At 46.7% G+C, this 27766-nt stretch overlaps 2 protein-coding genes and 1 long non-coding RNA gene across 9 annotated transcripts; 2 read left to right on the top strand and 1 right to left on the bottom strand.

Moving 5' to 3' along the window:
* The first annotated feature begins 1395 nt into the window (after positions 1 to 1395).
* Positions 1396 to 15953, top strand: hcfc1a (host cell factor C1a). Of its 6 annotated transcripts, none has more exons than XM_078091639.1 (28): positions 1396 to 1961; positions 3151 to 3350; positions 3896 to 4044; positions 4901 to 5061; positions 5157 to 5365; positions 5603 to 5687; positions 5789 to 5895; positions 6577 to 6756; positions 6873 to 7115; positions 7243 to 7391; positions 7508 to 7690; positions 7771 to 7992; positions 8356 to 8460; positions 8576 to 8792; positions 9113 to 9249; positions 9338 to 9485; positions 9567 to 9787; positions 9977 to 11489; positions 11577 to 11779; positions 11908 to 12042; positions 12148 to 12355; positions 12500 to 12781; positions 12862 to 12968; positions 13055 to 13189; positions 13265 to 13450; positions 13570 to 13867; positions 14149 to 14212; positions 14308 to 15953. In XM_078091639.1, exons 2-28 carry the CDS (start codon positions 3155 to 3157, stop codon positions 14345 to 14347), a joined length of 5883 nt encoding a protein of 1960 aa, XP_077947765.1. In that variant the 5' UTR covers positions 1396 to 1961; positions 3151 to 3154; the 3' UTR covers positions 14348 to 15953. The 6 variants fall into 6 exon arrangements, with proteins under 6 accessions (XP_077947765.1, XP_077947763.1, XP_077947764.1 ...); XM_078091637.1 differs by having other exon boundaries at positions 8576 to 8804; XM_078091638.1 differs by lacking the exon at positions 1396 to 1961 and adding an exon at positions 2017 to 2178 and having other exon boundaries at positions 8576 to 8804.
* Positions 15367 to 17503, bottom strand: LOC120834764 (uncharacterized). Its single transcript, XR_005714497.2, has 2 exons — positions 17307 to 17503; positions 15367 to 16942 (listed from the first exon to the last, which is right to left on the bottom strand). It is a non-coding gene; the product is annotated as an uncharacterized LOC120834764 (long non-coding RNA).
* Positions 17504 to 21307: 3804 nt separating this feature from the next.
* Positions 21308 to 25374, top strand: gata1a (GATA binding protein 1a). Of its 2 annotated transcripts, XM_040204647.2 has the most exons (6): positions 21308 to 21649; positions 23171 to 23401; positions 23488 to 23997; positions 24271 to 24416; positions 24510 to 24635; positions 24742 to 25374. In XM_040204647.2, the coding sequence occupies exons 2-6, from the start codon at positions 23188 to 23190 to the stop codon at positions 25030 to 25032; spliced, it is 1287 nt and encodes a 428-aa protein (XP_040060581.1). In that variant the 5' UTR covers positions 21308 to 21649; positions 23171 to 23187; the 3' UTR covers positions 25033 to 25374. The 2 variants fall into 2 exon arrangements, with proteins under 2 accessions (XP_040060581.1, XP_077947762.1); XM_078091636.1 differs by having other exon boundaries at positions 21348 to 21649; positions 24271 to 24635.
* The last annotated feature ends 2392 nt before the right edge of the window (positions 25375 to 27766 follow it).

Genomic DNA, 27766 nt, shown 5'->3' with positions numbered 1-27766 from the left:
TATGTTATTATGTAGACAGATTCAATTTAGGTCTATTTTTTTTGTTGTTGAAAAATTGCAAACTAGATGTGTGTATAATGAGTCTCTATGATTCCCAATAAATCCCTTTCCAGGCCGGGAAAGGGATTTCCTGTGTCCAAAGGAAAGAAAGGAGATTTGGATTATAAAGAGTACACTCCAAACTGCAGGTCACAAGGGTTTTGTCAACTTCCTGGACAAGTGATCTGTTAAATTGTTAAATTAGTATAGCACTTTAATAATAAAGAGATCACTTAGTATCACTACTTAAGTGCATTGTGTATTATTGGTGTACTTTTTGACTTGCTTAACCTTATTCTTTACTGCTCAGGTTTATTCATTCGTATCGTGTGTTATTTTTACATTGCATCCGTAAATTCCCCTTTTCTTCTATTTAATGCTACTTGTTTCTGTCTCGTGCAACACATGGGGGTGGATTAACACTCATCTTATATTAGTATCAAGTTTTAACAAGTATGTATAAGATTTAACAGATTACCTCATGTTGTTGTCACTCATTAGCAAGGCAGGTCATTCAAGAAGCTCTGATCTCAGCCGCTGCATTAGTGCTGACCTCAAAGCTTTAGAAAATATCATACACGACTCACTTTACATTAACAAAAAGGTACTTCTTTGCTTGGTGTTGCACTGGTCCACACACTAAAACTAAAGCAAACCAACTCAAACGCCAGGCACACCGCTGAAGGTTGTTATCATACTTCAGGCCGCGTGGGTGTCTACACCCTGTGCTTGATCTACGTACACCTCCCTGTCTCTCCCATGAGCGTTGCTGCACCTGTTAGAACATTACCCAATAATCTTTCTTACTGGCCCATAGAGTCCACAGATCAGAGTATCAGCAGAATTTGCATCAGACTTAATGAGTAAGAAATCTTACTTTAAGTAAGGTTTTTAAGTTCTAACCATAGTTCCTTACTTTTTTCAGAAATGTTTTTATTCCAGTACAATGGTCGACACTCAATCATTAATTTAACATTTAACTGATGAGAACCAAAACCTCCTGGCCCTGTTTTTATCGGTGCGTATAAAATTCTGCTATCTTTGTTGCAAGAAAGGAACATTGCACATGTGAATGATACAGGATGTACCCTATACTCATTCCTTATTTAATATGCATAACATGTCTTTAAACATTTAAGCAATAAATAATAATGTAGTTAATGTATTACATCAACCCTAGATTCAAATAATCGGGGGATATCTTGTAAAATAGACATTTCAGTTTACTGACAAATGTCAGAAATCTCCGCATTGTTTTAGAATTTTCAGGAGGATATGTGGCGCAATACAAGAGTTCAGTATGAAGAGAGGCGAGTTGTTAATTGATGCAGAGGGTAATGCAGGACTTGTTCCACAGGGGGGCGCTATGAAGATGGGCGTGGGCGCGGAAACTATATACCAGCCTTCGTGTGAGCGCCAAGCAGCAAATACGTGATTTTACATTATCATTGTGCATTTATAGGCATATCTAAGTGGGTTCGGGGGGAAATAAAATCAGCGTCGCGTTAAAAACAAGTGGGTTCCGCACGGATGTCGCCATCTTTACTAAGGGACAATAAGCTTAGTGCCAAAACACAACTTGTTGTAATTTTCTGAAACTCCTCGTGCATTTGCTTTACATCGATTTAAATTGTGATCGAAACACCTCACGAAGTAGATCATCCCTCTCGTATTCGAAACGGCGAGTGGCAAAAGCGATGAGCGTTTCTGTCGGAAACGGTGAGCGAGCGGGTCTCTGCCGCCATGTTTACTTTGGGTGACGCCAGCTCGCTTCCATTTTCCTCCGCCTCTGGTTGTCAAGAAGATGGCAGCTTCCAGGCAGGCATGAGAGGAAATACTTCTTCAAAAATCGAATGAATTTGGATAATTGCCCGAAGATAAGACCATAAACCCGTGTTTTTGAATTTTCTGCGTCGAAATAAGTAAGTGAAATTCAGAAATATTTGCGCCTTTTTCGGTTTGTTATGTTTTGTTGTGGCATACCGCCCGGCCATTTTTCTTGTGGGAGCCGAAGTAGGCCGATTGTTGAAAAGATGGCTGCTTCCAGAGACGGCATGAAACATAATAACACTCTGTATGTGCAGTTTCCCTCCGCCTAGCTTTGGTTTAAGAGTGCGGTTGCAGCTAAATTTATATCAGGTAAAATATGCATTTCAGAATACAACGTAGTTACTTTGCATTTAATTGTAATATCTCGCGACGCTTTGACAGATGCCAGCCTTGAGGCTAACGCTGTTAGCTTGTGCAAATTAGGGGGAACGACTAGCCGCTAGTGCTAACGGAGTATAGCTAACGTTAGAATCCAGTGGATTAACACTTAGTTCAACTGGGCTTAACCGTTTGGAATATTTCCAAAGGATATTCGGTGACCATTGAGGTTGGTTTCCTACTAACCCGCCTCGCCTGTCTTAATACTCTTTTGACATTTCCGTAATGTTAATAATTGCGTGGAAGCCATTGTGGAGAATGCTAGGCTTGTTAGCTACAATATGGCGACTCCCAGAGAGGCATGAAAATAGCCGACTCTTGTTCACAGTTTATACACGGGATTAAGTTTGTGCCGCAACCGCGTACGGTTCTGCCGTGTCGGCCTACTACAATTCCATTGCATTTGTTTTTGTATTCAGGGGGTTTCCTTGCTGTTGTAGCTAGCTAGCTTTCATCTATTTTTCTTGTTCGTTCGCTTCCGCCATTTTTCAGACCGGCAGTAGCGTTAGCGGGGGTTTGTTTGGTTACAAGATGGCTGCTTCCATGGATTGAATTCAATGGTTACAAACAACTAAGCCACAGTTGTATGAAAGATTGGATGTATGTATTCGTACAACTGCAACGTCTAACATATATTAGGCTTTATAGACCAGCTCGGAAGTTTTTACTCTTCAGTTGCTGGTTTCTTCGATCGAATTGAGTTCATTAACCGATAGCTAACGTTAACCGCTATCGCCGCTAGCTATCGAGTTGCTATGGCCGCTCAATGTTTTTAGAAGTTGGCTAACGTTACGCGGCTCGGTCGGTGTCTGCTGATGAGTTTTCCGGCGTCGTTGACGAGTGATTACTGCGATTACATTGGCAGTTAAGTATAACGTTGCGTGATTGTTTCCTTTTTGACAGAATCATGTCTGCCCCTGGCTCCGCGGTGTCTGGGACCACGGCGTCGGTTCTGCAGCCGCGGTGGAAACGGGTCCTCGGATGGTCCGGTCCCGTTCCCCGGCCCAGGCATGGGCACAGAGCTGTTGCTATAAAGGAGCTTATGGTTGTCTTTGGCGGTGGAAACGAGGGGATTGTGGATGAACTACATGTATACAACACCGGTAAGCTAAACTTTGCTTCACCTATTAATCCTTGCAGTGAACTTGTGATCAAATGAGTAGCTGCGAAATAACATACAACTTTTTTCCCCCCATTGAGTCTTTGCCCTAAACAGATATATTTAATATCTAAAGAGTGATTCTACATGTGTAAAACTGTGTAGCTTACAGGCCTTAGCAGGCCAAGCAACTCCGTGTCTGATTCGATTTGGCCCCCTCTGCTGGATAAAGCCTGTCAATACCCGTTAAAAAAGGCGGGCTAAAATAAAATGGATGATGCTGGTTGGTTTAAGAACATCCTCTGCCCCGGTTTCCTGCACATAAACCAATAAGGACTGATAAATTCATCAAATTTGATTTTATATATCCCAATCCTTAAATGCTGGTTGGGGTTCATGTATAATGCGCACACGAGGGTTGTTCCTAGCTTGTTTCAGAGGCTCTCAGCCATGTTTACGTCATAACATTAACTTCCCCCATCATTTTAATATCATCATACAAGTAAGCCTCAGCATCTAACTCATTTCATCATTTGTTTATTTTTCTAGCTACAAACCAGTGGTTTATCCCAGCGGTTCGTGGCGATATTCCCCCTGGTTGTGCTGCATATGGTTTTGTCTGTGATGGCACTAGATTGCTGGTTTTTGGTGGAATGGTGGAGTATGGAAAGTACAGCAACGACCTCTACGAACTGCAGGTAACGTGTCTATAATTCCATATCTGAATCAACCAACACTGTGATATTATAGTTTTGTTTGAAACATTTGGTGTTGAACCTCATACTAGCATAAAGTGGATATGAATATTGTTGCATGACAAACAAACGTTCTAGCAGTCGTGTTCATATTTTAGGAGTTTAAGTTGGACTTATCACAGTACATCTTCATGGCTCGTCAGTCATCAGAAAAAGAGTTTGAAATCAGTGTGGATGGTATATTTTCAATGTCATGGTGTAGCTTTTAATATCAGTAGAGGAACAGGCAAAGACAAATACATCAAACTCATAATTGTAACTTGTAAGTTTCACTGCTGTGCATGTAAATGTACTCCATGCAGTCCAGCTATACACAGTGATAGTAAGCCATTGAACATCAAAACAGGAATCTTGATTCATCAAATGAAGACTGGTATGTGTGTGTTGCGTAGTTGTTGGGGGGGGCAAGTCAATTCATCCTGTCCAGTTTCAATCCAGCATCTAACTTAAATATCTGTTCAACTGGTGAGAAATATATTCATTTGGATGTGCATTGTATTTTTTTTTTCTTACGTTATTCAGAGTTTAGAGGGTTCAACAAGTACCAGAAAATGTCTCAATGTGATAATAAGTCCAAATTATTCTTCTGACAAGTACACAGTGTCAAACTTCTTGAACGTCTTCACTGTAGTTGTTGCAAAAGCGTCAGTCTGCACAATGAAGGGTGTTTAAGTGGTAAATAGGTTCTATTTCTGATGAGGACATTAAATATGTTCTTATCAGGGTAATCAACCAGTGTTCTGAAGTAACTATAATTAGTAAAGATAATGTTATTATGACCATGTTTTTGTTGTTGCAGGCCAGCAGATGGGAATGGAAAAAGTTGAAAGCAAAAAACCCAAAGAACGGTCCCCCTCCTTGTCCTCGTCTTGGCCACAGTTTCTCGCTAGTTGGCAACAAATGCTACCTGTTTGGTGGACTAGCCAATGACAGCGAAGACCCCAAAAACAACATTCCCAGGTACGGATGGATTACCAGCATGGTCCTTTGCTGCACAAGATGTGTCGGGTCACCATCAACATGATTCTGACTTCTGTCTGTTTTTGAATTTTTAGATACCTGAATGACCTGTACACACTTGAGCTCCGCGCAGGCTCCAGTGTGGTAGGATGGGACATGCCAATCACATATGGCGTTCTGCCTCCTCCTCGGGAGAGCCACACTGCTGTTGTATACACAGAAAAGACGAGCAGGAAATCTCGCCTGATAATCTATGGAGGGATGAGTGGTTGTCGCCTTGGGGATCTGTGGACACTTGATATTGGTAGGTTTCTAGAAGCTTGACTAGAAGCACGATACCCCTCAGAGAAAGTGTGGCTATTTATACCTTTTCAAGAACAACACGGGTTGAGCATCATCACCCTCAGAGTACTACACCGTCAGAGAGGATTACAATGACGTGTGAGAGTAGGCCTTATCTGAGGCACTTAAATGATTTTGGTTGCATGTCGAATCAAAAGGGGCTTTTTTGTAAATTCCTACTGCTGGTCATTGTCAACAGATACCCTGACATGGAACAAACCATCAGTGAACGGGACAGCACCGCTCCCCAGAAGTCTTCACTCTGCCACCACCATCACAAACAAGTGAGCAAAACATTGAATGTTGCATTTAATCATGTCAGAACTCTAAGAAGATCCGGGTGTGTTGGTAGCAGCATCTCACTGATTTCTTTCTCAATGTGCAGGATGTATGTTTTTGGAGGATGGGTTCCATTGGTAATGGATGATGTCAAAGTGGCCACACACGAGAAGGAGTGGAAGTGCACCAACACTCTTGCCTGCCTAAATCTAGGTTTGTCTAACTCTGTATTCATCACACTTGTTGCGCGTTTCCACCGAGCGGTAAGGGTCGGGTCGGTACCCTTCTATTTGTGTCTCCACTGCCAAAAGTTGAGAATAGTACCAAAAATCCGAACCATACCACTTTTTAGGTACCCTTCCGTTGGGGTACCTGGCACAGTTGTTTGGTACTAAAGGGTAGAGCTAGACTCACTGCAGAGCGTTGATTGGTTGAAAGAGTGTCGTCATTTGCGCGTGCCGCAAAAGGAAAGACAACACACATATTTTTCCGGTGTGTTTTTCCTTGCAGCATGTAGCCTTTGCTCAAACAAAGATTGTCGTCTCCTTGTGACAAACAGCCACATATCGAGAAGCAAGAACAGGATCTTACATACAGGCTGTATGTCCTCCATTGTTGTTTGCGGTTAGCTTTCAGTTTTCGCGCGATCGAATGAATTCAATCTACTTTCCGTCATATACCACGTCTATCAAGTGACGTTATCACTACTTTCTGGAATACACCACGCATCAAGTAAGGGTGCTGTTGGCGGTGGAAACGCTCGCCAAATCATGGTTAACAGACCCGACCCGTACCGTACCGCTCGTGGAAACGCGCCATTAGTCTCAATTAGAAGAGGTTTTAGCAAAACGGCCCTCGCTTGAGTTAATCTTTTTACCACGTGTTTGTTTGTAGACTCCATGTGTTGGGAGACCGTGTTGATGGATACCCTCGAAGACAACATCCCTCGGGCCCGTGCTGGCCACTGTGCCGTGGCCATCAATTCTAGACTCTATGTATGGAGCGGCCGCGACGGTTATCGTAAAGCCTGGAACAACCAAGTCTGTTGTAAAGACCTCTGGTACCTGGAAACAGGTAAGCGTGTCTGAATGTGGTTTTTGCCCTTTTTGAAGGGACTTCTGGGATGTCTGGTTGTCAAATGGTGTCGTCGTTGTTGTTGTTGTTGAGTGTCTTGTCCTCCACCTCCCCAGAGCGGCCACATGCCCCTGCTAGGGTGCAGTTAGTTCGTGCCAACACAAACTCCCTTGAAGTGAGCTGGGGCGCAGTCTCAACTGCTGACACCTACTTACTGCAGCTGCAGAAATATGACATCCCCGCAACTCCAGCTGCAGCCTCGCCAGTCATGAGTGCCAGTCCCGTGCAGCCTTTGAACTCTCCAAAGAGCCCTGCACCGGCTGCAGCAGCAACCTCTACTCAAAGCTTACCCCAGACAGGTATTATAACACAGTGACTAATGATTCCTCTTTTCTAACGCTTCCAACTCTGTTGTTTGCACTGAAACAAGTAAACCGAATCAACTGCGAAAAACAAAGTTTGATTGTCTCTTCTCTTATGTGACAGCTGTCTTGAAGGTTGCAGCTCAACAGTCTGCCACAGGCACGTCTGTTGTCACGGTCCGCCCCAGCCAGCCCGGGAAATCCCCCGTCACTGTGACATCCCTTCCACCAGGTGTCCGTATGGTGATGCCGGCGCAGCCCACCCAGGGATCGGTATGAGGCGCAATCTTGCACAGAATTTGATCACATTAAAGTTTTTCTTCTGCAGTAAATAAAAATGCTAACCAGTGCATGGGTCCAATAATGCATTTTCCTCTTTGCCTTTTCAGCCAATTGGTAGTAGCCCTCAGATGAGCGGCATGGCAGCTTTGGCTGCAGCAGCTGCCGCAACACAGAAGATCCCACCCTCTTCTGCAGGAACTGTCCTAAATGTTCCTGCAGGGGCCACCATTCTCAAAACAGTAGCTGTTTCGCCTGGCACAACCACAATGAAAATGGCTTCTCCACTCATGGTAGAGATCTCACTGAACATTATCTTTTCGAATATTGTGTGCATTCTGCCTGTCGGTTCTGAAAATGACTTTGCTTGTAGGTCAGTAACCCAGCTACTCGAATGCTGAAAACAGCTGCAGCCCAGGTGGGAACAGGGACTGCGTCCTCTCCCACCAACACCAGACCCATCATCACTGTGCACAAGTCTGGTGCAGTCACAGTGGCTCAGCAGGCCCAGGTGGTAACCACAGTGGTGGGTGGGGTCACCAAGACAATCACCCTGGTCAAGAGTCCCCTCACCATGGGGAGTGGCGGCACACTGGTAAGAGAGTAGGTCACTGGACCACCACTCTGTTGAGCCCCCTTTAGCACTTCCACATGCAGGCTGTAAATAGGTTTTGTCATTTGCATTTTTTTTAATCAAATGCTTTTAGTTTTTCCCTGTTTAGTCCCAAGATGTTGACAACATGCACTGAGCTTTAACTAGTGGGGGGAGGAGAGTAAAGTTCAGACTACGGAGAATTCCTCTCAAACAGGGAGCATAATGTTAGTGATTTACTGCGGGCTAGTTAGGGCTGGAAAGATTTGTAGATCCTCCAGTGGGCCAGTTTTCCACTGACCTCCATTGTGCTATCCAGTGATACCTGGTGACTAATGAACATGAATGTCTCTCCTATTTTGGCAGATCTCCAGCCTTGGCAAGATGATGTCCGTGGTACAAACCAAGCCAGTGCAGACATCAGCTATCACAGGCCAGGCGTCCACTAACCCTCTAACACAGCTCATACAGGTCAGCTATATGCATGAGTGCTGGGGAAAAAAACAGGCGGCCGCTTAAAACTCCTTAGAAGGGCACCAGGTGTATTCCTCCAAATGGTTTATATAATGTGTGCCTCTCCTTCCAGACAAAGGGTCCCCTCCCAGCCGGCACCATCCTAAAGCTGGTGACCTCCGCTGATGGCAAGCCCACCACCATCATCACCACTTCCCAGGCAGGAGGCACAGGAAACAAGCCTCATATCCTCAACATCAGCGGCGTCTCTCCTAGCACCACTAAGCAGGGCACCACCATCATCAAGACCATCCCCATGTCAGCTCTCATGTCCCAGTCAGGAGCTACAGGTCTAAACTCACGCAAGTTTACGTTCTTAACTCCATATCACAACGGGCCGCACATTTATGACCGAGGACAGTGCTACAAAAAATAGTGACGTTTGAAGCTAAACCTGCGCCAGATGAACACTTTGACCACAGATATTTGCTTTTCGTTGTCATCTGGTGGGGTTTTCAGCTGAGCAACAGAAGTAGTGATAATGTAGTCTGGTATCAATGTGACTAAAAACTAAATGGTTTTATTATCCACCGTCTGGTATTTGGATGATCTTAAGTTATTGTAATGAAATTGAAATAACCTTGAGGCACACATGCCTTTGTCCTCGTAGGTGTGACCAGCAGTGGAGGCATGAAATCACCGATCACAATCCTCACCACAAAGGTGATGACCACCGGTACCCCTGGCAAAATCATCACTGCAGTGCCCAAACTCGGCACTGCAGCCGGCCAACAGGGACTGACACAGGTAATCCAACTGTTTGCTGGCAGAAGTCTTTCGAGCAGTCATTGTTTATGTGGCCCACAAGGAGACTAATCTTGAACCATTTCTCTAGGTGGTTTTGAAAGGTGCGCCGGGGCAACCTGGCACTATTTTGCGCACCGTGCCTATGAGCACAGTCGGTGGTGTTCGACTTGTTACGCCAGTGACCGTATCTGCCGTCAAGCCTACTGTCACCACTTTGGTTGTCAAGGGAACCACTGGTAAGAATAACACTGTTGTGATTTTTTTCTGTTTATGTTATTACATATCCACTGAGCCGTTTTGTGTTGTCTTCCTTCCAGGTGTCACCACTCTTGGGACAGTCACTGGGACGGTCTCCTCAAGTCTAGCAGGAGCCACGGTGGACAGTTCAAACGCCTCTCTGGCCACCCCCATCACCACACTGGGAAACATCGCTACCCTGTCCAGCCAGGTCATCAACCCAGCTGCCATAACCGTTTCAGCTGCTCAGACCAACCTGACTTCTGTCTCCACGTTGCCCTCGTCTACCATGGCGGTGCAAGTAAGACGCTGCAGATCGTTGTCTTTAGCATTGCAATCATTGTGGCAGCACCATGCGCCAAAAACTTCATTAAACAAAGGCCTGTTTCTGTTATCACAGAACAGTGGCAGAGCTACCACCAGACTAACAAAGGCAGAAAATGACTTTCTTTTGAGCTGTGTGACTTAAACTGAACTGTCTTTTGTCTAGAACCAGCCCACCCAGGTGACTTTGATCACAACTCCCAGTGGAGTAGAAGCTCAACCGGTACAGGATCTACCAGTGTCCATCCTTGCTTCACCAACCTCCGAGCAGCCCAGCTCTTCTGAGGCTGGAGCAGCTGGCGACGGCTCTGGAACTGTCACCCTGGTCTGCTCCAACCCCCCATGTGAGACCCACGAGACAGGAACTACAAACACCGCGACCACCTCATCGGCCGCCATGGGAGCCGGACAGGTCTGTTCTAACCCGCCCTGCGAGACTCACGAGACCGGAACCACCAACACCGCCACCACCGCCTCTGCTGCTATGGGAGCAGGACAGGTGTGTTCCAACCCACCGTGCGAGACCCACGAAACCGGCACCACCAACACCGCCACAACTGCGTCATCAAACATGTCCGCGCCACGCATGTGCTCTAACCCACCGTGCGAAACCCATGAAACCGGAACAACCAACACAGCCACCACAGCGTCGGCTAACATGGGAGAAGTCCAGCAGCAGTGCTCCAACCCACCATGTGAGACCCACGTGACCGGCACCACCAACACAGCCACCCAGTCGGCATCTAACATGAACACAAGCGAGACGACGACAACCGCGCGGAGGGCGTGCTCCAACCCGCCCTACGAAACACACGAGACTGGGACCTCCAACAACCAGTCCACCACCGACATGGAAGGCAACCAGACCAGTACGTCCACGGGCCAGGTCCAGGGGGTGTGCTCCAACCCACCTGACGAAACACATGAGACTGGGACCACCAACAACCAGTCCACCTCCAACCTGGAAGGCAACCAGACCAGTGCATCGACCGGCCAGGTGGTGAGGGTGTGCTCCACCCTGCCCTACGAAACACACAAGACTGGGACCACCAACTCGCAGTCCACAGCCACCTCTAACATGGGGAGCGACCAGACCAGTACATCCACAGGCAAGGCCCAGAGGGCGTGCTCCAACCCGCCGTACGAAGCACACGAGACTGGGGCCACCAACAACCAGTCCACCTCCAACACGGAAGGCAACCAGACCAGCACATCCACAGGCCAGGTCCAGAGGGTGTGCTCCAACCCGCCCTGCGAAACGCACGAGACTGGGACCACCAACTCCGAGTCTACATCCGCCTCCAACATGGGAAGCGACCAGACCAGTACATCCACGGGCCAGGTCCAGAGGGTGTGCTCCAACCCGCCCTGCGAAACGCACGAGACTGGGACCACCAACTCCCAGTCTACATCCGCCTCCAACATGGGAAGCGACCAGACCAGTACATCCACGGGCCAGGTCCAGAGGGTGTGCTCCAACCCGCCCTGTGAAACGCACGAGACTGGGACCACCAACTCCCAGTCCACATCCGCCTCCAACATGGGAAGCGACCAGACCAGTACATCCACGGGCCAGGCCCAGAGGGTGTGCTCCAACCCGCCCTGTGAAACGCACGAAACGGGTACCACCAACACAGCTACCACTGCCACCTGCAACATGGAGACTGGCGAAGGCACCGGTATAACCACATTTACTGTAATTGATAGCGGGATAAATGTATTGGTTGGAAGTCCAATTTAAATTGTGTTTTTGTGTCCATCATCAGCCCAGCAGACAGAGGAGGGAGCAGAAAGTACCAGCAGCCCAGAAGTTGATGCCGCTGCCACTGCTGCCGCCGCCGCCCCCGCCCCCATCCCCCCCACCACTGCTGCAGCAGCAGCACCGGCAGCTGGCATGGTTACCACAACTCAGGGCAGGGCCATCACTACTGTCACTCAATCAACACCAGCCCCCGGACCCTCTGTGCCTGTAAGAAATGAACAAGGGATCTAACCTCTGCTGAGTCATGGTTCTTTGACACTTTCACCTTTCTTCCTGAAACCTAATTTCCCATTGCGACCAATCTGTATCTTTTTTTTTTCTTTGTTTCTATCCAGTCGATCTCATCAATCGCAGAGGGAGTGAGTACTGCTGCCAGCTCCACAGAGGAACCCATGCAAACTGATGAGACGGCATCAGCAGATGCTGCAGCTGTAGAGGAGGGAGCCAGCGCTATGGAGACACAAGCAGAGGTATTAAAAAAATGACTTTTATGTCAAAGAAAGGGGGCGTCGGCTAAAAATTCAAAGATGTGGACAGTGTATACAGTATATGACCCTTTCAATGTGTCCTCTCAGGGAGAAGCAGCCACCGCTGCCACCTTAAATCTGCCCTCAGAGCTGATGTCTGAGGGTCAGGGCGCCACTCTCATGGTGACGGGGCTGTCGGACGAGGAGCTAGCTGTGACTGCAGCAGCGGAGGCCGCTGCACAGGCAGCAGCCACTGAAGAAGCCCAGGCCCTCGCTATCCAGGCTGTCCTCCAGGCCGCCCAGCAAGCAGTAATGAGTGAGTTTAGCCATGTTCAGAGCTCCGTGCACACTTGGTTTAGCTTTGATTTTGACATGTGTTGTCGTTGTTTGTCTGCCTTTACAAAATGGAGGGATTCCCTCTGTCAATGTCCAAGTTCAGCAATATCTCCCCTGTTTTTAGATGAGGGTGATTCCACTGGAGAGAACCAGCAGCCCACCAGCATCCCCATCATGTTAACCCAACAGGAGCTCGCAGCGCTGGTCCATCAGCAGCAGCAGCTGCAGATGCAGGAAGCTCAGGCTGCAGCCCAGCAGGCCAGCGTGGACGCAAGTTTGCCCACTGAGGGCCTCGCCCCCGCCGACAGCCTCAACGACCCCTCGGTCGAGAGCAACGGGCACAATGAGATGGCCGCGGCGGTCACCAGCGCCGTAGCATCACTGCTCCCTCGTCCCACCGCTGAGAGTAAGACCTATTTCTTCTTCTGACCGTTGCTTTGGATTTGATTTTCAACCCATCTTGACTGTTCCTTTGTAACTTTACAGCACTCGCTCCATCAAGCACGTTTGCGCCCTCTGTGTCGGTGGCGAGTCCGGCCAAGCTACAAGCAGCGGCCGCTCTAGCGGAGGTCGCCAACGGGATCGAGGGGGAGGTGAGTTATCGGACATCTTCAGGGTGGTTTGGTCAAACGGAATAGAAATGTAACTTCTTCTACTTTTTGCTTTTATTTTCTTGCAGAAGCAAGCTCCTCAGCCAACCCCAGTGAAGCCCGTTGTAAAGAAAGAGAACCAGTGGTTTGATGTTGGAATTGTGAAAGTGACAAATATGGTGGTCACCCACTTCTATATGCCAGGAGACAGTTCTCAAGGAGATGTAAGTATTTGTTTTCCTGCTTCGATGTCTTCCTGTTGACTCGCTCGGTGCATCTCTAATCTTTTGAGTTTTCAGGATGACTCTGGCGTCATGCCCGACTACGGCCAGATGAAGAAGATGGAGCTGCAGCCCGGCACGGCTTACAAGTTCCGCGTTGCCGGAATCAACGCTTGTGGCCGCGGGGCTTTCTCTGAGATATCTGCCTTCAAGACCTGCCTACCAGGCTTCCCAGGGGCACCTTGCGCCATAAAAATCAGCAAGGTAAACAAACCCTGCAGTCAAAGCCCCGTTCCCGTCTTTCCTTACCTGGTTGTGCCACCAGCTGTCCTTGTCGGCCGCTCTCAGCCACCTGGTAGTAATCGTCCACTGTCCCTCCGCAGAGCCCGGACGGTGCCCACCTGACCTGGGAGCCGCCCTCTGTGACGTCGGGGAAGATCATCGAGTACTCCGTGTACCTGGCCATCCAGAGCAACCAGACGGCCGAGGCCAAGGCCTCCACCCCGGCCCAGCTGGCCTTCATGCGCGTGTACTGTGGACCCAACCCGTCTTGCTTGGTGCAGTCGTCCAGCCTCTCCAACGCCCACATCGACTACACCACCAAGCCAGCCATCATCTTCCGCATTGCGGCCCGCAATGAGAAAGGCTACGGTCCCGCCACCCAAGTCCGATGGCTGCAAGGTGAGCACCCAACCTGGGTCACAAGCGGTGGGGGGGGGGGAGTGACGAAGTCACTCACAGGGACATACAGGAGGTCATTCCTGCTCACTGCAGTGAGACTTTACAATAAATCCCCTCTGGCCAAATCAATCGCACAACTATTCCAGTGTTACACTATTGTATTGGCTAAATCTTTTCCCTGTTTAGTTAGAAAAAAACTCCCCTTCCACAATGAATAAAGTAACTATCTTCATTGTTGGATAAATAAATGTATTTCCAACGTTTTTTCTGCGTTTTTGTAGAATCTGGCAAAGACGCCGCCTCTGCAAAACCGGCCGCCAAAAGACCAGGCACCTCTCCTGATACGTAAGTACAGTGTCCACGGTTCCCACGGGCTCGACATCAACGTTGCACTGATGAAAGATGAAATACTGATTGTGGTTTTATGTGTGTCCTTGCAGCAAGTCTACTGGTCCAAAGAAAGCAAGGACGGACCAGTGAGGTTGCCCAGAGACCCCTCCCACTCTTTTGTGCTTTTTTTTTCACTCGTTGTCCTTTTTATCAAGAAGACTGACCTTCACCCCTCATCCTCATCCTAGTCTCATCCTCCACCCTCAAGTCTCAGATCAAGACGGCAATGGAGGCAGAACAAGCGTATGATGCAGAGATGAAAGTCAATCTGAGAGATGTTTCTGTAGATAAAAAAAAAAACCTCCTTCCTCCTCGTTCTGTTGGTTGTACTATTTTTAGAGCAACACAAACTTAGAAGCACATTATCTTTTTCAGTCACATCCCCTCCAATCGTTTAACGTTTACTTTTGGCTTATTTCAGTAGTTAAGCAGTGTAGAGAAGAATTTCCATCTTTCACAAACAGGGAGCCGGCCTGAGCTCGCTGTTACCTTTGTTTTTGTCTTTTTGTTTGGTAAATCCTGGGGGGATGTAGAGAGAGACTACACGAAATGATGTACAGTGTTGAAAACGGCTGTGGAGGCATGAGTCTAGATAAGAGGAAAAATCGGTATGGATACAAATAAAGCACTTGTCCTCAGCGACAGAGGACATCATTCTTTTCCCTTTTTTTTTTTTTTTTTTTTTTGGTCAAAACAAATTTGCTTCATTGAGAACCAAGTCTGTATTCATCGTGCTGGACTCCCGTCTCCTGTAAATGTCATCACTGTGCGCTTTTGACCCCAAGATGAGGACTGATGGCCGACACTTCAAAGTGGACAAAAAAAAGAGAACGACGAAGAGATTTGTAGAAATTGAATGACAGACTTTGCTAGAACTGAGACTTGCAGCACACACACACACACACACACACATCTTCAAAATCTTCCCAAAAAATTAGCAAGCAGTGACGCAGAAGATCATTTGTGTAGTTTATTTTTGTATTTTTTAAGCTTTTTTTCCCCCTCCTGCGTGTGTATGTGTATGTCGTGTGCGTTTTTAAAAACATCACTTTTTTTAACAGTTGTTCATCCACCGTAGTTTGTGTTTGTGGGACGATCGGTGGCTGTGTTGCGGTTGCCACTCTTTAAAAAAAAAAATCTTCATTAAGTTGGTTGTATGTTCTTGTTCACAGAAGGTAACAAAAGCGAGAAGAACTTTTGTATTTGTTCCAAGTAGAACCCACAGAGGTTATAGGACTGAAGGGAACTTTGAAGTGGACCCAGGGAGAGTTTTTACTTTGTTTACTACTCGACGCTTGTGTTGCTTTGTTTGCCAAACATGGAATTTGCCGGCATATGAGGAAAACACCTGATCTTTTCTTACCTAGCCCTCCCAAAACATCCCGATCAGTTGTCCTGCCCTTTTTATGCTCATGAATGTGGCGTCTTCTTTCATTTTTAGAATGGCAAATTATATTAGTCGACATATTTTCCCTTTCCTATTGATGTATGTGAATCCATTTAATAAATTTTAACTTTTGTTTTCCTTCCACGGCTCTGTACTTCAGACGGCAGATGGTGTGCAGCTTACTGTGACGCGTTGGGCCGTATGTCTTTTGAACGGGGATGTCTTGGGAAGAACGCTTACGTAGTCGGAGTGTACTCACTTGTAAATTAGTTCCTTCATAGCGCAAGAATAAAACAAACAAAACGACAATATCTTGGCCTTTTATATAATTACCTGTAACAAACTGTTTTTACATGTTGGTCATCTCTTGATTGCCTTTTTGTGTCTCTACTTATAAAAGAAACATATATATATATATAGTCTCCCTGATGGTTTTAATTTGCTTCTGTCGAGCTGATTCACTGTAGGAGTCTGAATCACTGCTAGTTTCATTACGGTATAAGAAGTCGTACAGGGAGGAAGTTTCTGACCGGACATGAGTGTATATCTACTTTGTAAGAGCGGATTCAGTTGTTACGGTAACGGCCAGGATGATCACAGCCGAGGTCTTCGCTCGCCGCCTTTTCTCCGACCGGCGCCTTGGTTTCTCCCCCTATTTCATACTAGAAAATAACTTTCTCTCTCATATGCATTCATAATTTGTGTGTGTCAGTGTGTCTGTTGAACAAAACTAGACATGCATGCAAAAGCAGTGTATTTTAGTAGTGATGCCTTAAGTTAGACCATAAACTGAAGGTTCTCAAAAAAAAAAAGAAAAAAACCCCAAAAACATTTAATGAGTTGGTTCCTCTCTCCATGTGGTATACAATTGTGTCCTTTCCTTCCACAGCACCTTGGCGGGTCACTATTTTTGCGCCCTCGTTAGACAGGTCGTCATCAGCGGTGCCGAGGTCTCTCTGAACTTTCCCTCCCACACTGGGACGAGCGCTGCTCTCAGCACTCGCAGGTGTTGCGAGTTTCTCTCGGCTCTTTGCAGGTTATCTGGAAATGTCCTGTATTTTCCAATGTGTGTTTTTTGTACTGTAGGGAGTAATGTATCTTTTATCATCAAAAAAATAAACATGTTAAAACATAAACATAAGACGAGCTGCTTTGCGTCTTTCTTCCTCACCCTCGCAGCCAAGATTCAAAAGCGACCCCGGGAATCACCTGCCGCAAGCGGGAACTCAGGAACGGCTCCTCCACGTCCAGGTCCTCCCGATTTGCTCGCACCGCTGCCGGGCCGTGCTGACCGGCACCTGCAGAGGTCACAGTGCGAGCGTCAGACAGTGCTAGTGACCCGAGGCCAGTTAACACGGCACGAATAAGGAGCCGGAGGCCTTTATGTGAGCTGGATCAGCGCAGGCATCTCCAGCAGCGTAGAAGAAGAAAACACAGCTGTCTTATTGAGATAAGAACATGTGTCCATTAATGATCCATCATCCAACTATTTTCTAAACGAATCAAATGAACCCGTCTGCTGATTCTGTTACTGTTAACTTAATTAATTACTATTATGAAGACACCTGTCACAACCACATCTCCTCCACACACACACACACACACACACACACACACACACACACACACGGGTGCTGATGGCAGGCGGACGCAGGAGCTCACCTGAAGGTTCAGCGTGTCTCCATCCACGTGGACCGTTTTTGGAGAGGAAGTCGGTGCCGGGGTTTAGAGAAGAAGCTAGTTGACGTTACCCGGCGCTTCCTATGAGGATTATTTTTAATGTAATCGGGCTTTTTCTGTCGTTCATGTTCACGTCTGTTCGGGTTTGATTCCACCGGAGTTTCAGCCGCCGCCTTCACGACCTCCTCGGAAGTTTGCCTTCTCTACTTGGAGGCGCGTCTCAGTGGCAACTTGTTTCCAGGTGGGAAAGATGTCAGGAAATGTCAGTTATTTTTGATCCAGTCCGTCAAACTACCAGATCTTATATAATACAAAAATACACAGCGTGTTTTTAATTCCTGTTGGTAAATAGTGACGCCTACAACGGGGTCACATAGATGCATTCAATCAAATGTCCTTTACACGTCATTTTCTGTAAAATGTGCTTTCCCATAGCCCAGGTCTCGTTCTCACATTTGCTGTACGTTTAAATGAAAATGTCATGTGGCCAGAATGGCGTTTTAGTGGCTCACCCTCCATTCCTGAGATGAAAGTGTCCAGGAAGGTGAAAGTGTCAATTTATTTCATTGTTCAAGATATTTCCGTTCGAATTTATCTACAGCCCTCTAAGGCACCATAAAACCGCTGCTTTGTCCGGTTGCCACATCGCTGACCTCTGACCTGTCATGACCCACAAGTACAGAATGAAAGTTAAGATAGCCTGGAAACCACACAAAGCTCTAAAAACAAAGGTGGATGTTTCCTGTGATTGTCTTTATCTTTAGTTACTTTATTATTGTTTTTCCTAATATTATTTTAGATCATTTGTTCACGTGCCACTAGGGGGCGACATTGGCTTCAGGTGGATCACCTTCCTCACACGATCTCCTTTTTGTTGGCGCCACCGAAGGCCTTATTTTATCTACAGGACAATACTTTAAGTGATTGAAGTGATGAAGTATTTTTCATTTGTTTTTTAAGCACCCACAAATCTTAATTGCGATTATTTTCGTCTTCTCAGAATATAATAATGAATGTTTGAAGGAATCTGCACTTAAAAACGTTCTGTTTTACAGCACACAAATATTACAATAACTTTACAATAAATACATTTTAACATTGTATTCTCTAAAACGAATATATACACCACAAAAATCTGACAGCAAGACAAACTCCTCTTGTCCAAACTCAAAGCCACATAACTGTATTTTCAATGATTGGGGGGATTAAACATGTGTAAATATCATACCAGTCAGTTTTAAAATGGTATGAAACATGTATGAGGTTACACAGCTGTCCAATGGAGAAAACAGGAAACCAGAGTATTTCTATTTTTCATAAATAATTGTGAGTTAAATGAAGTAATTTAATATGCTTTCTGATTTTGTAAGGCCGCTGCCTTGGGGAGGCCTCGTAGATAAAATAGATTTCGGATCTCACAAGGATTTCCTTGAGAAACACATCATTAAAAATCATGTGTACGTAAACATGATACAGGTGAAACAACGAGCCGTGTATGATGCCGATGAACACGTTGAATTAGAAGAATTTAACAACTTAACAAGCTACTTAATGGTAAACAAAAAGGAATCATTTTGGATGCTCATAGGTAAGAATTATGACATACAGTGTAATTATATTGCTACTGACTATTCTAAATGGACACAAATACATACATAGAACTGTGGAACAAACACTCTGGTTCAACATTTACTGAGGTAATCGTTTTGCACATGGGTGCCCTGTAGACCGGCAGAACACAGAGATTACACAAAATCAGCAATATGAAAAGCTATGAAATCTCACTAGAGTGGCACTAGAGGGGCGACTGTTCAACCAATTCAACCGTATGAGTCACCGCGGGAGATACACGCTCACAACACGCCGCCTGATAAACGGAGCATCACGCGATAGAGAGTAATTTAAGCTGAAACTGAGTAACTGATGAGGGGGGTGTGGAACTGAAGAATGAAAAAGAGGACAGTGTGTGGGTGTGGGGGCAAGGGGGGGGGGGGGGGGGGGGTATGTAAATGTGTGTGTGTGTGTGTGTGTGTGTGTGTGTGTGTGAGAGAGAAAGAGCTCTCCTGGGCATGTCGCTGCAGCCCTGCGCGGCAGAGATAAGACCACCGCCTACACAGAGGCTGCTTTCTTGGGAATTTGAAAGCTGTCCCCAAACTCCACTGGTAACACACAACACCGTCCGTCACCCGCATGCCACCTCCCAACTGTCCAACGAGATGCTCCCGTGTCAACTCCAACTGCCTCTGCAGAGATACTGTCAGCGGAGCTGCCCTGTTTGTGCGCGCGCGTGTGTTTGTCTGCATGAGGTGAGCAGGTTTATGAGTTGCTTGACACGACCACGAGCATGCTGCAATGTCCCCTGTGTGTGTGTGTGTGTGTGTGTGTGTGTGCGTGAGTGCCGCTGCTACACGACATGGACCGTAATTCTTGGCCTCCTCCGTTTTTCTTGATAACCTCTTATCAGAGCAGAGCAGCCCGCTCCCACAGCAGCAGCCACATCCCTGCCCAGCTGTCCCCGCCGCCTCAAGACAACCCGAGTCTCTCCTTTGCTCATGTAATATGTAATGTGGCAGACTGGTGCGCTCTGTTTTCATGTTGCTGTGTCTGCAGAGATGCAAGCGAAACAACAACGGTTAATTAGATAACACACGCACTCAGCATCAGAAAGCATCCGTGTATTTTTTGTGTGCTGTTCAGCTGGAGCCTTCCCAGCATGCACGGGGAGAGAGAAAGGGCACAGTTGACGCCTGCAGGCCGCATTAAGCTTTTTTTTTCCCCTTACCTGTGTACTTCAAACCCGGGTTCTTCTTACTGACACACACAGACAGCATTCGGTTCATCTGTCTACAGCCAAGTGCCTCAATTTCATTAACGCAGTAAATACATCACTCAGGGTTGATCAAAATATTTTTTCATGGTGTTAGATTTGAGGTTTCGGTGGTCTCGGCCCTCCTCAGGGGGATTACAAATGGCGGCGACGAACAGGGCTCAGAAAAAGAAAGCATTTTATATTCATATTTGAAAACGCATTAGCAGCAAACACCGCCAATGATGCAAGCGTGACGAGCACAAAAATGTCCTCAAAAAGTGATGTGATGACGCTGGAGCACTTAGGGATTTGTCACAGGCGTCACTGGTGTTATCAAGGGTCATTAGTTGACTACTTTCACACCCGATTACCTCTCAGGCTCCTGCGAGGTCATCGGGTGTTTCTTTTCACTGTTAGCTTAGCACAAGACTTTCATGTCAAGCAACTGTGGAGAGAGAGAAAATTCCATTGAACTGTGCGCCTCTATTACGGTGTAGTGCCACGGTTACCTTTATTTGCATCAGACCTAACTGATCTGCACTTCATCTGCCCCTTGTTACATCACGAGGATGCTATTTTAATTTGACTGCAGCAGGTTCTGGAAGTGGATTGACACAATTTTAACACATTAAAAAAAAAAGGCCCCAATTCTTCCCAACTGTTTTTCTCTCCTGATTTCCCTGAAAACTGTAAATGAACAAAGAGGGAGGAAAGTTGGGGAGCTGCTTTGACTACCAAATGACTGGCACAGCGTTGGGTTTGTGCGCAGCCCGGCCGTGTCCGGACCGTATCTCCACCACACGATTGCAGCTCCTCTCCCGATTTGCATTACCGTGTTCCACTCTGAGCTTTGCCGGACCACAAAGAGATTAAGCCTTTGCATTCTACATTGGCTTTGTTCAAATGTCGATCGACGCTTTTCCATGTGGGTCGCGGTCTTATCAGGGGTCACGTCGGCACATTTCATTAACAGGCGAAAAAAGCAGTGGCCCCGCGGGCTCCCTGCGGCTCCTGGGAGAGAGCTGCTGTTGACGTCCTCGATTTGAGCGTATCTGTGCAAAACATGAAATCCTAGAAATATAAACTCAGTCAGACACATCAGATACGTCCTGAAGGTTTGATAATGGAAATCACTCAATAACAGATACAAACACGTTATCACTCCACTACCAGCACACACGGCCATAAAGGAAGAGCAGCTGAACCACGACTCCCCCCTTTTACACCTTCGCATCCAAACTATTTAATCAAACAATTCACGTTTGGAAATGAATTTACTTTGTGAGTTCCAAACATGTTATGTCTGCGCTTATAAGTTTTTTTCTCCTCCGGACCAAAGAGGTGTGTCTTCCAAAAAAGTTGTCCCCCCCCAACTCCTCCCACGGACCGTCTCTTAGCCCTAAACTTTGCTGCTGGTAGAAGAAGTTGTTCTTGTAGGCAGCGGTATAATAGTGAGACAGACCACTCAGCTTCACACATTAAACCCTCCAGTCCTTCGCCCGTCTCATCCACTCAGGTAGGTGTCCCCTCGGCTCTGTGTCTCCTCTTGGTCCTGTTCTTCAGGGGATGTGTTCCATCGGGTTGAGGAAAGAATATCTGCTTTATGGAAGCGCAGTTATGCACGAGGTTTGAGCCACTTGTTGCTGGAGATGAGGGCTTTGCTGCGGGGTAACGGAGAGGGATGTTTTCTTTAAATTCTAGCTTTTCTTCATATTATTTCTATTATTATTTTTAATTCTCAGTATAGGTTCTGCCTTTAATATGTTGACACGGGTAACTTAAAATACATTTGGATGAGTCATCATGATGATGAACATACTTTTTGATTACTTTAAGTTAAACTCAATTTAACATTTATTATATCATTCTATTTATGTTCAATGAGTAAAAATAACCACCTTTTAATCAGGATGGTACGTTAACCAATCATGTTCTGTGGTGGTTTAGTTTAAAATAATAAAAAATAAATAACAATAATAAAATAAATATACGAAATTGCCACCTATTTTTTTTTATCTCTCGGTGCATAAATAAATAAAATTAAATAAATTTGATGGTGCCTCCACAAACATGCTACCTCGCTCTGCCATGTTGTTACGTTTCTCTCACTTCTAGTTTGTTCTGTTGAAGTTCTTTTAAGAAAATACGGTGTTCTCTGCATAGATTTAAGTGTGCGGATATCTATTGAATCCGTTCACACTTGTAGTCTGACAGATTTATATGAATCAGAAGAGATTAGGGTTGTGTTGTATCAGTGGAGCTGGATAAATTTAGCATTGTAATAATTGCTGCCTATCAGACTTTATCAGACACAATCAGCCTTCTCTTTTCCTCTTGAGATATGGAGCAAAAGTGTTTAACAATATATATGTAGAATATTTAATTATTACATAATATTGATTTGATATTCTGTGCTTTATTAGTCTTCTTTTAAATACATTTTTAGGGCAGCAAATGGTTGTTTACTCAGTGAAACAGAGTTCTCCCCCACCAAAGCCCAATTACCAGATAAGAACGTCCCTAAAAGGTTGAGAGGCAGGTGTGAAAATGTCTCGTTTTCTTTTAAGCAGTGTGACCGGTTGCTGCTAATAATTCCAAACCGCTATTTCTGTGTGGTTTGAGATCGGTCCTGTTTGTCCACCCTGTGGACCCGTCCCCTCTTCTAACTGGCACACCTATTGTAAAAAGGTCACAGAGGCCACTTTGGTCACCGGCTGCATCAATACACTTATAGACGTATATATATATTTAGTTTCTACTTTCAGCCACAGTCAAATGAGGATCCTGAAAAAAGGAAGTTTGAAGGCGCCTGCTGTCGAGAGATCACGTCCCTGATAGAAGTTACATTGGTTGATTTGAAGCGAAGGGTGTTGTGATAATGTAGCCAAAATCAAAACAGTAAATCCGACAAAATTATTGTGACAAAAACTCTCACATCTGATTTAAGCCTCTGAAAAACAGTCCTGTCAGGTTGCAACTTTGCAGAAGCCCGAAAACGCTGTAGATTTCTAACATGCGTGCTATGGCACTGCTGCAGGTTGAGCTGTGACCAACATGGAGGATTCGTCAGAACAGTCCCACTGGGCGTCTCCGGCTCTTCTCAGCTCAGATCCTCTGGCCGGTTTCTCCTCTGAGTCCGGCCTTCTGCCTCCAGGAGAGGAGGGGGAGGCCTTCTTCTCCAGCTCGGACACGGACTACGCCGGCCTGCCCTCCTTTTTCTCCAACCTGAACCACAGCCGAGCGCCACCCGCCTACAGACACAGCTCGGGTCAGTGCTCCCGCCCCGCTGTGGCCCGTTACATCCTCCCCAAACGTGACCGAAAGGCTAATCTGTTCTTGTCTCGCTCCCCAAAGTCCGACAGGTGTTCCCCTCGCCCGGCCTCCTCAGCAACCTCCAGCTGCTGGACGGGCCGGGCGGCCACTCGCTGAGCTCGCCCTACAGCCACCCGGCCTCCACCTGGAGCAGCGGCGGCCCCCTGGCCAAGGCCCCGCTGCACTCGCACGCCCCGACCTCCCTCTACAACCCCTGCGTCAGCCCCTCCTTCACCACCTCCAGAGACGGGTACTTGTCTCCGGGCAGAGAGAGCAGGGAGAGCCCCGGGCTGCAGGAGGCCCTGAAGGCCGAGCGCCTCAGCCCGCTCGGGGGGTCCGGGGCCAGCAGCAGTTTTCTGAATCTGACTCCCGCATCTGGGAGCGTGTACACGCCGTCGTCCCACTGCCACCCACACCTGCTGAGCCCCTACAGCTCGTACATGACGGCTCAGCAGGAGTACAACTCTGCATCCCTGTACTCTGGCCCGGGAGCATGGATCAGCCCCTCGTTCTCCCCAAAGAGCCGCAATAAGATGAGGATTTCCACTCCAGGTGAGAGGATTGTTTTGTTTTTTCCACCGATTTCAGATCAATTCATGGTCTGAAGATGCATTTAGGGTTAAAACTTCACCCTTGACCTTAGATGCGGCAGTTTGACAAACAGTCTCACCGCGAGGTCCATTTAGTAGCGTCACTCTTATCACGTGACCTTCCCGAGCACATGGATTTTCCAATGTTCTCCTCATTCGTTTTATAGGAGGATGTGTATTTAACCCTTCACACACCACACACACAACGCAGCATTAACCTTTCGATTCTGAACAGAGGCCAGAGAGTGCGTTAACTGTGGAGCCACGGCCACCCCCCTGTGGCGTCGGGACGGCACGGGCCACTACTTGTGTAACGCCTGCGGACTCTACCACAAGATGAACGGCCAAAACCGGCCGCTAATCCGTCCCAAGAAGAGACTGGTATTTCACTCACTGGGATGCACTTGTCTGGACAAGAATTCGAAAATGCTTGAGTCAAATTTCTTTTTCTTTTTTTTCTTCCCCCTGCTACAGATCGTCAGCAAGCGGGCGGGCACCGTGTGTGCCAACTGTCACACCAGCACAACGACACTGTGGCGCCGCAACGCCAGCGGAGAGCCGGTGTGCAACGCCTGCGGCCTCTACTTCAAGCTGCACAACGTGAGTCGGCCGCTCGCCAACACCGCGGGTACATCGCTCAGACACGAACCCGCATCCGCTCGCACAACGGGACGCTCTGATTGTGTTTGCCGTCCCCTCCCCGCAGGTCAACCGGCCGCTCGCCATGAAGAAGGACAGCATTCAGACGCGCAACAGAAAAGTGTCCAACAAGAACAAGAAGAGCAAGAAGGCCGCCATGTTCGAGCAGTACTCGGACATGAGCCAGCAGCCCTCCATGGAGGACAACTGCGGGCCCTTCTCCCTCGGCCCCGGGACGCTCCTCACCTACGGCCACGCGCCGCACCTCATGCGACCGCCCTCCCCGCTGCACCCTTCCTCCGCCTCCTTACAGTACACACACCACCTCAACGCCGGCATGATGCCCGCGCTGGTGTGAAGGAGGCACCAGGGAAACGGAATCAACAGCTCGCCCGCCAGTTATTTGTGTGAATTTGTACATATGCGACTTCTGTTTTCTGTTTGTTTTTCACTGTAGTTTGTTGGTATTATCTGATTAAGTGGGTTGTGTTTGAAGTCAGATAAAGTCCCTTTTACCGAGGTGGCAGCACACGTGGACACACTAATGGGGGATCGGTTTCGGCTGTGAACGTAAGCACACAAGTCTCTTCCCTGTTATTCATGAAAATGTGCTCGGGTTTTGTTACGGTCTGTTTCGTAATTGCCAAATATTCCCATATCAAAAAAATCGACCAAGGAAATAATAAATATGTCTGATGGAGTTTTTTTGTGTCATTTGAATTCATCCGTTTAGTTCGGTGAAGCCTCCTGCGTGCGGTTATTGTGCCATAATAGTGTCATTGTACACAGCCGCTATGCAAATTCTCCATTCTGCAGAAGTGGCAAACATTTAACTAAAGTGCAACACTTACGGACGGGTTAACGCTGCAAGATGATAAGGAGCTGAGCTGATTCAAACAGAAAGTTGTTTTTAAGGCCTGTTCGTTACTACAATCATTTATGTGTTGGGGATTTTCCAAAAGTTTCTAAGATCAAAGGCTACAGAGACTTTACTTATTAACAAGTTAAGATACGTTTCATGACACCACAGCTCCCCACGTGGATTCTATTCTTGAAGAGGCCAAAGATGAGACTCTCAGCATCTATAGACGAATCCTTTAAGTATTCAGATCCTTTACCTCTGTAACAGTCGCTAAATCACCACTATTTTTACCACCGGGATAAAAGTCTTATATTATATATAAAATATTCCTTTAGTTACAGTGTAAAAGTCAAAATACACTTAAAGCATCACATGTATTTTATATGGAGCAGAATGACCCCCAACATAGTTAGACCAGGTCTCACATTAAAGGTTGAAAATGACTCACTCATAAACACGTAGAGACATTTAAAGGTGAGGAACTCGGCCTGTTGTCAGGGGGGTTTAATATATAACAACGTGTCTTGTATTAGCATGATGAAGAAACATCTAATAGCATTGAGTAAAATTATGCAATATCCATACATGGTCAAATTGCAGCAGAGCAGAAGTCTGAAGAAGCAGTGAAGTGAAGGTACCCGACTGAAGTCACTATTATTGAGTACAATAGTTAAAACAGAACAGGTCTTTGGTCATAGAGCAGCATGTATATTGAGCAGCGTGTCGTTTACTGCTGTGATTATGCATGTCCAGGTAATCCCTCTCACTGAAGCAGAGACAATCAAACTGAGGCCGTGTCTTACTTACTGATTACATTTGACTGTGTGATGGCAAGACTCTTCAACAGGATTTGGGCGGATTTCACGACCGGAAAGACAGAAGTTTGCTATGTTGTAATATTCCTCCTAAGGGCATTTCCTCAGTCATGGCACTGCAGCTCATGTGCATGGGCACGTACAGCGTGTGCAGCGCGGCAGGGCTGGGGTCGCTGGCGGAGGACTGGGAGATGACTGATAGGTTATCACTGGTTATCACGGCGGCCGCAGACCCCACAAGCATCCACCTGCTGCTGGCACCGCCACCCTCACGCTCCCTGTCAGTTAGTCGGCGAGGGGCACTATTGTGACACAAGAGAGCTCAGATAAATCATCGGTCTCATCTGAAGGCTCAATCTTACTAGTTTTAAGGAAGTCAAATGTAAAAGAAAACATTAGGATGAACTAATGTCGTTCCGTTGATAATAAGAACAACAATGTTCGGTGCTTAGGTCAAAAATGACCTTGGGACAGAACAATTATCATACATCGCTGAGTGTGTTTTCAGTCACGACGACTTTAATTGATGCGCAGCCCTGCAATCCTCTGGGAATGCCACACACTCGTGACACTAACAGGCCCACACACACACACACAACACACAAATAGCTTCTTCTTTTTTCTTCTTGGTGCAGCTTAATTTCAGTCCCATTTCATTAAAGTCCCATGATTCCAGTCTGCACCTTGATGACGGGAATTGGATGCATTGATGCCCCACATGTAAGGTAACAGGTTAAAAAAAAAGGGGGGGGGGGGGTTCTGTTGACCCTAAAACACATATCAGCAATGACACCTTCAAAATCCATATTGTTATTGTCACAATTAGTACATTACATTTCATTTAGCTGACGCTTTCATCCAAAGCATTACAATGAATGTATTTCAACCATAAGGATACAAACAAGTGTAATTTCATTAAAGAAGGCGATTTACAACTTGCTATAGATAAAAGACATTATAAGTACAATTTGTGCTACAACAGGTCTTTTTAGTGGAGGTGGAGTCTGAAGAGGTGTGTCTTTAGTTTTGCGGCGGAAGATGTGAAGGCTCTCTGCCGTCCTGATGTCATCAGAGAGCTCGTTCCACCATTTCGGAGCCTGGACAGCAGTCAGAAGAGCCGTGATCTAGTCGAGGGTTTTGCTCTCGGAAAACAAAAGGCAAATAATAACGTGCTTAAAAAAAAGTTATTAAATTGACTGTCTTTGTGTGCTGTTTATCTGGGGCTGTGGCCCACCAGCTCTGCCCCGAGGGAAATGACAGGGATAGATTAGCAACCACAGGCCTGCTCCAGTTCACTCACGAGGCCTTACGTTAGTGGCCTTCTCCCTCTCTCTCTCTCTCTCTCTCTCTCTCTCTCTCTCTCTCTCTCTCTCTCTCTCTCTCTCTCTCAGCGTTTGTCTCTTTTCCCGTTCTGC

The sequence above is a fragment of the Gasterosteus aculeatus genome, chromosome 17 (genome assembly GCF_964276395.1).
Source record: "Gasterosteus aculeatus chromosome 17, fGasAcu3.hap1.1, whole genome shotgun sequence".
Taxonomy (NCBI): Eukaryota; Metazoa; Chordata; class Actinopteri; order Perciformes; family Gasterosteidae; genus Gasterosteus; species Gasterosteus aculeatus.
This window is presented reverse-complemented; position numbering and strand designations above follow the sequence as displayed.